General features: G+C 43.3%; 2 protein-coding genes across 2 annotated transcripts; both read left to right on the top strand.

Annotated features, from left to right (window-relative positions):
- The first annotated feature begins 1,817 nt into the window (after window positions 1–1,817).
- Window positions 1,818–6,729, top strand: LOC131104207 (actin-related protein 3). The gene is made up of 12 exons (XM_058051146.2): window positions 1,818–2,012; window positions 2,385–2,440; window positions 3,416–3,540; window positions 3,612–3,722; window positions 3,813–3,908; window positions 3,985–4,092; window positions 4,179–4,322; window positions 4,908–5,081; window positions 5,139–5,231; window positions 5,312–5,437; window positions 5,827–5,910; window positions 6,047–6,729. The coding sequence occupies exons 1-12, from the start codon at window positions 1,969–1,971 to the stop codon at window positions 6,140–6,142; spliced, it is 1,257 nt and encodes a 418-aa protein (XP_057907129.1). The 5' UTR covers window positions 1,818–1,968; the 3' UTR covers window positions 6,143–6,729.
- Window positions 6,730–7,409: 680 nt separating this feature from the next.
- Window positions 7,410–10,120, top strand: LOC131104711 (transmembrane protein 182-like). The gene is made up of 5 exons (XM_078796818.1): window positions 7,410–7,610; window positions 7,674–7,764; window positions 7,837–7,959; window positions 8,031–8,168; window positions 9,811–10,120. The coding sequence occupies exons 1-5, from the start codon at window positions 7,410–7,412 to the stop codon at window positions 10,083–10,085; spliced, it is 828 nt and encodes a 275-aa protein (XP_078652944.1). The 3' UTR covers window positions 10,086–10,120.
- The last annotated feature ends 1,860 nt before the right edge of the window (window positions 10,121–11,980 follow it).

Raw genomic sequence — 11,980 nt, 5'->3', positions numbered from 1 at the left:
AAATGTATGTGCCTTAGTCATTACCTCCTCATTGATTCTTTATTAGTTCCTCTGTAACCACTCTAATCATTAGTTCTTCAATAACTACTCTAAATGTATGTGGCTTAGTCATTACCTCCCCGTTGCTTCTTTATTAGTTCCTCTGTAACCACTCTAATCATTACTTCTTCAGTAACTACTCTAAATGTATGTGGCTTAGTCATTACCTCCCCGTTGGTTCTTTATTAGTTCTTCTGTAACCACTCTAATCATTAGTTCTTCAGTAACTACTCTAAATGTATGTGCCTTAGTCATTACCTCCTCATGGGTTCTTTATTAGCTTTTCTGTAACCACTCTAATCATTACTTCTTCAGCAACAACTCTAAATGTACGTGCCTTAGTCATTACCTCCTTATGGGTTCTTTATTAGTTCCTCTGTAACCACTCTAATCATTAGTTCTTCAGTAACTACTCTAAATGTACGTGCCTTAGTCATTACCTCCTTATGGGTTCTTTATTAGTTCCTCTGTTACCACTCTAGTCATTATTTATTCAGTACGAACTCTAAATGTACGTGCCTTAGTCATTGCCTCCTCATGAGTTCTTCTGTAACTACTCCAAATTTGTGTGCCTTAGTCATTCGTTCCTCATCAGTACTCCATTAGTTCCTCTGTGACTACTGAATTTTTGAAGTAGGGAGAGCAAAATATTCAAGATAAAGTTATTTTTTTTTAAGCAAACTTGAAATTTGTTAGCAGAAAAAGTAATAATATTATGGGAATGAAGTCAAAATATTATGGGATTAAAATCATCATTATGAGAAGACAATCGAATAGTTGGAAAAACAAAGGACAGTAAAAATGGGATGAAGAATGGAGTGAAGAAAGATCTTAGCATATCGACATGTGTCACTTTCCAAAGTATCAAAGCGGCCCTTGCATCCTTTCATTATTCCCGATGTGGTCCTGGTTGGAGTAGGTTTGAACACCCCTGGTTTCCCTCAGTACAGCCGCCCAATGTGTCTCCTTGTGCTGACCTGTTCTCCAGCTGTAACAGGCTGCTGCTTCAACACATTGTCTTTGTGCAGCAGCAAGGGCGGCCATTAAGGCCAAGTGTAGACGAGGAGGTCAGTGCAGGCCATTGCCGACCGCCCACTACACACTTTCAGAGCAAGAACAGCAGATGATTAAAAATAATAAGGTGAACCTAAAGCCTGGCTCTAACGACGTGGGCACAAAGGAGTCACACAAGCGTTATGGTTGAAATAATCCACCAGATTTCTTCCTGGAGGACGGGCAGGGATCCACGTCGTGGTGACTCGAAAATCATCTCTTCAGTACACGAGCAGTGTTAAAAGCTACTTAAAGCCTCCTCTGTCATCTATTTTCAGTCCAGTACAAACATACTCACGGGGAGAAATTAATATAAGCTTCATGAGAGCAATGTCAAATATCATGCACCTCAACAAAACGCTGATCACATTCTTCTTCTTAGTGAAGGGGGATTTACTTTTTAAAATAAATTGATCGAGCACTGCTGCCCCCTAGACTTTCCTCTCGTAATTTCAGTTCGCCACCCCCCCCCCCCTTTTTTTTAAATCAAGTTTTTTTTTCACAGTTATAAAATGCCATTGATGAAGTGGTGGTTCCCCTAAACGTACTGCTTTACTGTTTTTTGTTAATTGAAATATGTTTTTTTAGACATGTATATTATCACAGTACCTTGATACATATTATGGTAAATGTGCTCTGCACTTACTAAACAAACTGCAATAACAATACCATCCACAGGGGGTCACTGTTTAACCATTTAATGTAGTCTGAGCTTGAGCAAATATCTCGACGTCTCGGAACCCGGAAGCGCTCATCCATCGACAGCGGCTGCTGTTCATTGTGGCTGCGGCGACTCCAATCACCTGCGATCGGCGCATCCATCCATATCGGGCGCCGGGGATATTTCTTTTGTAGTTAGCGAGAAGGCGAACGAGCATGGCTGGTCGACTACCGGCTTGCGTTGTCGACTGTGGCACAGGGTACGTATGGAACATGATAGCGCTTGTTAGCTGCTTGTTAGCTTGCATGCCAATGTTCCAGCTAACGCCCTGCAGTGGAGCACTTGAACCACAGAGGTGGTTCGCTAGCATGTTTATCCGTATCGCGTTCTCCTTCTGAGTTAACAGAGGGCGAATGCAATGAATTACACTTTAAACGTGTTCTTATAGCGACACAGTTACGTTTTAATACAGTTTTCTTAAGTTAGCTTCCGCAGCTAATGCTACTTCCTGGTTCAACCTCCATACACAAACCGCAACGTCAACATTATTTTAGCTGCCGCCGCCTTCAAGTCCCGGCAATTTCTGGAAAAGCGGGGTTTTCCACTAAATGTTCATTCCGTTCTTCCGTAGGTACACAAAGCTTGGCTATGCAGGAAACACAGAACCACAGTTCATCATACCGTCATGTAAGTAAATAGAGAGAAGTGCTACAGGAAGTACGGGGGTGTCCAAAATGGAAAGGAGAAAGATAAAGTAAAAAATCACCAGTGGTTTTAGAAAAATAAAGGCAAAATAATAAGTGAAAAAAAAGGCAAAAGACAGATAGTTATAATTTGATGGAAAACAAAGTGGTAATTTTTGGAAAATTTGGTCCGGAAAAAAGAATTTTATATATATATATATATATATATATATATATATATATATATATATATATATATATATATATATATATATATATTGAAGAATTGATGAAGTCATAATTATATCAGATAAAAACATCAGAGAATCAAACCCGGGCTTCCCGACCTCCTGACTGTGGCCTAAATACTAACCTCTCTTCCACTGTGCAGCCATGAGAAGAAAATTTACAAGAAGAGAAGAGTTGGAAATTAACATAAAACAAAACCCAGCAGAAATTAAGAAAAAACGGTCTAATTTTTCAAGAATAAAATCAAACTATTAAGAGCAAAAAAACTCAAATTAAAAAACAGCTGTGATGTTGCCAGAGTTAAGTCAAAATATTACAGAAATAGTCATATTCTAAGAAGAAGCAAAAAAAAATCACAATTTTATGAGAATAAACTCCTAATATTTGGAGGGAAATGTCCTTACAGGATCATAGAGGTTAAATATTACAAAGTTTGAAATGTTTTTAAACCATAGTGTGAGACACAGACAGAATGAATGAATGAAGTTGTACATTTTGGAAAATGAGGTATGATATGAGAATAAACCTACAATATTACGAGAAGGAATTTTGTTGAAATATTTGAAAAAGTAAAAAAAAAAAAAAAAAGAGTGGTCTTTGCATCCTTAAATCTTTGTCACCTGGAGGAAAAAGTTTGGACACCCCTGGTCTTCAGTAGTTATACTATCGCTTGTCTGATGTTGCATTTGAACTAAAGCTGCGAGTTTAATGTCTTTGAACTGATGACCAGGCATTGCCATCAAAGAGTCAGCAAAGGTTGGCGACCAGGCACAGCGCAGGATGATGAAGGGCGTGGACGATCTGGACTTTTACATCGGGGACGAGGCCATCGATAAACCCTCCTACGCAACAAAGGTGGGACGTCCTTTAGCCTTGAGTAACGCGGTAGCGGGCATCACCACTTGTTCCCTTTTATCCTCCCACAGTGGCCAATCCGTCACGGCATCGTGGAAGACTGGGACCTGATGGAGCGCTTCATGGAGCAGGTCATCTTCAAGTATCTGCGGGCAGAACCTGAAGATCACTATTTTCTTCTGGTAGAAGCAAACACTTCTTACATTGGGAATGTGTTTGGAGAGCAGAAGGTTGGTTTGTTTTCTGTACCACCTTGCATTATGTGTCTTCAGACGGAGCCGCCATTGAACACACCAGAAAACAGAGAGTACACAGCAGAGATCATGTTTGAGTCCTTCAACGTCCCCGGTCTCTACATCGCTGTCCAGGTTATTCCCTGAGAAAAGCTCCTGAGTTTGACACTAGTCGTTAGTGACTTAAAGTAATATGAATTGTGGCCACCAGGCTGTCCTGGCGCTCGCAGCCTCCTGGACTTCCCGACAGGTGGGCGAGCGGACACTGACCGGGACAGTGATCGACAGCGGCGACGGTGTCACACACGTCATCCCAGTGGTGCGCTCGCCGGTCATGTGCGTAACTATTTTCCGCTTCCTCCCCAGCCCTTATCCTCTTTCTTGTGTGCCCCCCCCACCCTCCAGGCTGAGGGCTACGTCATTGGCAGCTGCATCAAACACATCCCCATCGCGGGTCGGGACATCACCTACTTCATCCAGCAGCTGCTCAGAGAGCGGGAAGTGGGGATACCTCCCGAGCAGTCGCTGGAGACGGCTAAAGCTGTCAAGGTTGGTTTTAAGGGCCGTTTAACACCATGCCATTCATTTCTCCAGGCGTCCACAAGAGGGCAGCACAACTCCAGCCTTTTCCATAAAGTAGGGGTGACCAAACTTGATATTTTGTAAAAGAACAAATGTAGATATGCTAAGATGTTATGTATTTCCAAGAAAAACTGCATCTCAGCTTTCTGCTCATTTTTGACCAGTTTTTTGACCATTACTTTATTCTTGTACAAATGACAACTTTGTTAGTTTTTTTAGTTTGTTTTTCAGAATATTGTAACTTAAAAGTAATGTAGATGTTCTTTAATAATTCAGTCTTATGCTTCTAAAATGCTGTTGTTTTTCCTCAATAGTCTCATTCAATATGTGACTTTTGTCTTAATATTTTGATTTTATTCTTTTATTATTTTAATATGTTTAATATAATTATTATAATAATATAATTTATTTATTTTATTATTTTATTTTAATTATTGCAGATTTTTTCCACATTTGAGGAAAAAAACACATTTTCATTATTGTTATTCTTATTTTTTAGTTCATTTTTAGAACGTTCTCGTGGGCCAATTAAAAATGATTGTGTCACTGCAGGAACGTTTCAGTTACGTGTGCCCTGACCTCGTCAAGGAGTTTAACAAGTACGACACGGACGGGTCCAAGTGGATCAAGCAGTACACGGGCGTCAACGCCATCACCAAGAAAGAGTTCCTGATAGATGTCGGCTACGAGCGCTTCTTAGGGCCTGAGATCTTCTTCCACCCGGAGGTGAGAAGCAAGTCCTGTCTCCAACCATATCTGAGGTAACTTTTCCTCTTTGTGTAGTTTGCCAACCCAGATTTCACACAGCCGATCTCGGAGGTGGTCGATGAGGTCATCCAGAACTGCCCTATCGATGTCCGTCGTCCGCTGTACAAGGTATGGGAATAGCCGCAAGCAGGTCGCAAGCGTCTGCTTTGGCTGACTTACTTGAGCTTACTTTGTCACCTGTGCCGCAGAACATTGTGCTCTCCGGAGGGTCGACTATGTTCCGAGACTTCGGCAGACGTCTGCAGCGGGATCTTAAGCGGACGGTGGACGCCCGGCTGAAGATCAGCGAGGAGCTGAGTGGCGGCAAGTTGAAGGTGAGACGCCACGAAGGAAGTTGTGGGAAATGTGCTGCTTGTTGACTTGTCGCAATTTTGCACCGGGAGGATTAATATTACTAAATTCATATCGTTCCTGGTTGAGGTTAAAACACCCATTTAGAAGATGATCAACTCTACAAGGTCTAATCTCGAACCATGAAAAGATTCCAATTGGAAGTAAGGAATCCGACTTCATGAAAATTCATGTATCACTGTCAGGCCTGGAACCAGTTAGCCGTGATAAACGAGGGATTCCTGTACCGGACTGTTGTGATAGTCAAGCATATGCTGGAGGTGGCTTTCTGGGAAGGTGTGATCCCAGTCAGGATGTGTTGAGATTAGTATGCTGGACTTCAAATGTTTTCTCTGGGTTTTGTTCCTTGCAGCCAAAACCCATTGATGTGCAGGTCATCACGCATCACATGCAGCGCTATGCCGTCTGGTTCGGAGGATCGATGCTGGCGTCCACTGTGAGTATAAAATGGTTTTGCTTGCCAATATTTTCTAGTTTTGAATTCATAATTATTTTTACATTCCATTTGAATGATTCTAACATTTTATTTCAATGCTTTTTATTTGTTCATGTAACAAACATTGTTTCTGCAGCCTGAGTTCTACCAAGTGTGCCACACCAAGAAAGACTATGAGGAAATCGGGCCAAGCATCTGCCGTCACAACCCTGTGTTCGGGGTGATGTCCTAGGCCAGGCGGAGCTCCAGGGGACCCATCCGCCTTTGGTACTCCCAACAGACCTGTTCATTCGGATCGAGCGGCACCCAACCAAACTGGCAACATCCTCCATCGATGAGAAGGGACACGTGACGACACCAATCAAGTTTCCTGCAAGTAGTTGAATAATGGCTGGTAAATGTTTAGATTTCTGCGTGGCAAGCATCCTTCCATGTTGGCCACCTTCTTACCCCACCAGTCCTTTTTGAACACACTTCAGTCAGCTTCTTGTCTGTCAGGCTTTGCAAATAAAAGATGTGTCGTCTAATGGCTGCACAAAGTTTGGCAAATTCTTTCAGAAGAAGAATACTTCATTCCAGCGTGTTTTACGATGAATTAGTGAAATAAACCAAACGGCAATCTGGAAGAACACCAGCCCACGCCATGCTCTCGTGCACGGTACCGAGTCTGGCTAGAATATTCACTACTTTAACCTTTTAACTCTTTGTCTTGTCTGTGGCATCTTGATCATGTCAAAAGAAATCCTGTATGAACGTGCAGTATGACTGTTGTTGAATCTCGGTGTTACTGCCATTCCAATAAATGCTGAGATATTTTGACACATTTCTCTTGACTTTCCACTCAGTATGCCTTGCCAACAGGCAATGTTGGTGCTAAGGATGCTGTGGCCTCCTAATGGTTTTTCACAACATATTCATAAGATAATGGTGGACTACGGCCTATTCGTTAAGCACATTCGATATGTCTATCCTGAATTAAGAATTTTCAAACATAAAAATTAATATACAAGTATAAGGCATTCAGAAGACGTGGTGGTCTGTAGTGTCCTACATTGGTCGCTAAATGTCTGTAATATTCCTCTGACGTTCACAGACGGTCTCTAACGTGGACTACCCCTGGCTGTAACACATGCCATGAACCTGCAATGTCACTTCCTGTCCGCCCCCCACATGAGCATAAGTCTTATGCATGTCCACCATATTGGGTAATACCAGTGTAAAGCTGACTATAGGGGTGTTATGTATATCATGTGAAGAGGACTCTAATGTTAACAGTACAAGGTTGTAAACAGGTTTTCTATGCTCAAACTATGAAAATATTTGATTCTGTCTAATGCACTTCCCTTAACGCCATAAATGTTGACTTACTGTATTTTATTTCGTTTTGGGTGGTGCCAGCTCTGTCAGTGCCCCTCCTCTCCTTGAAACTGAGCCCCCCAACACGTGACGTAAGCATTTATTTCCGTCCCTCAATCGGCTGGTCACTCAATCCTATCACCATGCTCCCAAACCAGAAGCATGGAGGTGTGCCGGAGTGCGGGCCTCTGACAGGCAAAGGGAGCTTAAGTGTGCTTCTCTTCTTTGCTTTATTCACCGGGACAGTGGGGGTTCTGTCCACACTCATCTCCTGTGCCACTGACTACTGGCTGTTGGGTGCCGCTGAGCTCTGCGACTCGGGAAGGGGATCAAACGTTCCTCAGGTACAGTCCACTCATTGAGAGTCTAGGCCAAGTATTCATCATGCCGCCATGTTCTGACACAAGGATGTTGTGAGGATCTTCCATGAGGGTCTGTTCTGGCGCTGCACCTTGCCAGCACCGTCTCCTAAGTACTCGGTTTGGGATCTGTGGATCAGTGAGACCCCTTGCACACATTTCCCTTCCGCTGTGTTTGACTCTGATTCCAAGGAATGCTTTCTCCCTGCAGTGAAGCCGCCGCATGTAAAAGGGTGCCATGCTGCATTCCTCTTCCCATTCCCCCCAAAGGTAGCATTTTGGGCGGAGCCAGGAGACACACCTGCCGAGCCCTATGAGCATCACACCGCTGTTGGTGGGACACCTCAACATTCACGCGTGACGGCACACTCCATCTTCAGAGTACCTCAGTGTCACTTTTATCAGTTTTCAGAACCTTCTGGAGCGTCTTCCTTATTGGGGGTGTGGTCAGTGTGGTCGCTGGTGGGCTCACCGTTGTCTGCGCCGCTCCTCTCACCAATCACAAGCTTTACAAAGTGGGTGGGGTCCTTCTGCTTTGTGGCGGTGAGTATAAACCTACCATTTGCTTGTCTTTGCACTCCAGTGTGAACATGGAAAGGCCAGTTTGGAGAGGCCTTTTGTTTACAAAGTGCTTACTTCAATGCTGATATTCTGATACTAAATAATACCACACAATTTATTTAGCAATTTGATTAAAAAAATATCTAAAATTCAAATTCCTCAATAGTACATAATAATAATAATTTCCCAAACATGTAAAGACATAAACCTGCAAGCTTTTTCAACAGTGGAACATCTACGCTGTACGCTTGGTGTATGAGATAACTGTTTTCTGGACAAAATAAACGGCCTATTTTTAGGGAGAAAAACTTACATGGACATCTAAAAGTTAGCATGAACAGATTTGGGTTCTACGGTGCATTCACAGACCTCTCAGCGTATGACCCTCCAAAAAATAAATAAGTAAAAAAATAAAATAGAATTTCATTCATTTTCTACCGCTTATCCTCACAAGAGTTGCGGGGGTGCTGGAGCCTATCCCAGCTGTCTTCGGGCAAGAGGCGGGGTACACCCTGGACTGGTGGCCAGCCAATCACAGGGCACATATAGACAAACAACCATTCCCACCCACATTCATACCTATGGACAATTTGGAGTCGCCAATTAACCTAGCATGTTTTTGGAATGTGGGAGGAAACCGGAGTACCCGGAGAAAACCCACGCATGCACGGGGAGAACATGCAAACTCCACACAGAGATGGCCGAGGGTGAGATTGAACTCGGGTGTCATAGCTTTGAGGTCTGCGCGCTAACCACTCGACCGTTGTGCAGCCCCTAAAATAGAATTTGAAAAAATATAAAGAATCAGAAAATAAAATTATATAATCAAATCAATGCTTGACTATATATACAATGATGTAATAAAGTATAGTAAAATGCAGTTTATAATATTCATTCATTCATTTTCTACCGCTTTTTCCTCACAAGGGTCGCGGGGGGTGCTGGAGCCTATCCCAGCTGTCTTTGGGCGAGAGGCGGGGTACACCCTGGACTGGTGGCCAGCCAATCACAGGGCACATATAGACAAACAACCATTCACACTCACATTCATGCCTATGGACAATTTGGAGTCACCAATTAACCTAGCATGTTTTTGGAATGTGGGAGGAAACCGGAGTACCCGGAGAAAACCCACGCGTGCATGGGGAGAACATGCTCCACACAGAGATGGCCGAGGGTGGGAATTTAACCCTGGTCTCCTAGCTGTGAGGTCTGCACGCTAACCACTAGACCGCCGTGCCGCCCTCAGTTTATAATATAAAAAAATTTAATAAATTACATTTTCTAATACAAATAGATTTAAAAAATTACCAAAAATCTGCGATTGTGCCTCGGTCCACTGTAACTTCAAAGAAAAGAAAAGGTGTAAAATCAAATGGGCATCCAAAACTTTGCATGAACAAATTTGTATTAATGATGCATTGGAGGAGTACCAAAAAAGTGTGAAATCTCAACGCTTGACAAAAAAACGTCAGTGACGCGTAAAGACATAAACATGTAAAAATGAACAGCGCTACGCGTATGCATGATACGCTCGTGTTGATGTGGAAATGTGTGATGTCACACATAATCCATATTGGCGCCGCTGCTGCGTCCCTGAGCAACCCTCATCTATGTCTGACAGGTGCGTGCCTGCTTGCCGTGGTGCTCATGTATCTGATATGGGTCCAGGCGCTGGACACCCTGGAGGAGTATGCCCTTTGGCAGCGTGTCGGCGGCTGCCCGACCTTCCACCTCAGCGTCCAGCAGGGGCCGTCCTTCCTCCTGGCGCCCGTGGCCTCTTTCTTCTGCCTGCTGTCTGGCCCGCTCTTCCTTGTGCTCGCACGGAGCGCTCGCTCTTTAGTGCGGGACCACAAACACAAAAGACCAGAACCTGCAGAGCTTGAAACGGACTTGTAACTCTCAGTATTTCACACTCCCAAGCATCGGAAAGTCACAGCAAGATCCTCCCGCACGACCTGAAAATGACATCTCGTGCACACACTCACCATCTCACTGAGTGTAAAATAAACCAGAGCATCCTTCTGACCTCTATCAGTGAGGATAATTGGAATGCTTCATTTGAAGTTTAAATCTCTTTTTTTTAATCTAACGCTGAGAAGCGTTCCTCCTTTATTATAAGTGATGAATGCGATGTGACAGAAGTGCTGAAAAGAAGGCTGTCTAGCTCCAACGTGGACTTGAGAGAGATGCACGGAGATAATAAATGAGGCTGTCAGAATCCATTTCCTGACAGGACGACAACTTTACGCCGCCGCTAGAGAGGGGTGTTGTCTCATAACAACCCCTCATGGCATACAAGGTAGAGTGGGGCCTTTGGAGTGATAATTAATGAATGCATATTTCATTCTTTCTCATAAAACACAATTCCATCCGCTTTGGTGTAATTGGAGGGATGAGGTGGCGCCATGGAAGCTTACAAGCTGATAATTGGGAGAAAAGGCAAGTGGGGCTAGGTGAGGCGTCAGCCAGCATCCTCCACTTTTCCATTTAGGTGAGTGTCATTACACCTGAGCATGTCACAAGCACACGCCGCACTTCAACATCCCTGCCACCCACGCAGCGTGCCTCGTGGCTCCTGAAGGGCGGCGCAGGTCGCCTTCTGTCTCTCCTTTGACATCAGCAAATAAAAACATTTGAAGAAAATACACTTTGAAAGGAAAACTACACAGAACAAATGTAGATATGCTACTGAAACTGCACATAATCCTTGAAGACACGTCTTTCTCTTTCCTGTGTGTTGTAAAGAAATAAAAGGAGCAAAAATGCAACTATTCCACCTATACAACCAGCTATCATTCAATGTAGTACCGAGGATCTCCAACATGGGGTGAATGGCGCTATTGAGCTCTTAGGGACAAGTGGTGTACGATACCACTGATTTCGTTTCCGATTGTAACATTAAGGGTGATATTGGCGATATGTACTATATGTGGTAAATGTTTAAACGTTGTGTATTTCGTATCATGAAGAACGTAAGGAAAGTTTTAATGAAAAAAGTTTTATTTTAATCTTAAATTGATTGAGATTAGCTAAATTAATATACAACAGGACAAATACGAATGAAAACTTTAATCACAAATTATCCGTTTACAATGGCCTATCCCTGTCATGGAGGGCCGAGACACTCCAGGTTTTCTTCTCAAAGCAGGTGATTAGAATGATGAACCCTCCTTTGGTTTGAGGGAAGCAGCTCGTCAATGAAATCACCTGCTCGAGAAACTGCTTGGAAAGAAAACCTGCAGTGCTTCGGCCTCTGTCGACACGTGCTTTAACAGACAAACCTTATCGCAAATGACTGAATTATCAAAAGTATCGGCATTTTGATTTGAGAATCGTTTATTCATAGCGATATTTCAGTATCGATCCGCACATCGTGGATGACGGGACACCTGGAATCCTCCTCTCAGTGCACAAGTGACGTGTGGAAACTTTGTGTCCTATACGCAAATATTCACCCTTTTCAGGTATAACTTGTCTCATCTAAGTAGTTTGCTTCACGGCTGTGTCACTTAAAGTACGTGTGCATGTTGAGTTCACGAGGTTAAATGCATGACGACTAACGAGCTAATGCTAATGCTAATGCTAACTGCACTGTCGCCGATAGTAGTACCAAGGACACTAGAGTTAAAAATAGGTCCACGTCTCACATTGAACTTCCGTATTGCACCGTACGCGGACTTGGCCGCCATGATGGTGAGCACAATCCGGAAACATCGCGTTGTAAACATACCCTTGTACACTGCACAACCATTAATTACTCTAAATGACGGTCCAAAAGACCAGATTTGTTA

The sequence above is a fragment of the Doryrhamphus excisus genome, linkage group LG15 (genome assembly GCF_037039965.1).
Source record: "Doryrhamphus excisus strain RoL-2023G ecotype Guam linkage group LG15, RoL_Dexc_Guam_v1.1, whole genome shotgun sequence".
Lineage (NCBI taxonomy): Eukaryota > Metazoa > Chordata > Actinopteri > Syngnathiformes > Syngnathidae > Doryrhamphus > Doryrhamphus excisus.
This window is presented reverse-complemented; position numbering and strand designations above follow the sequence as displayed.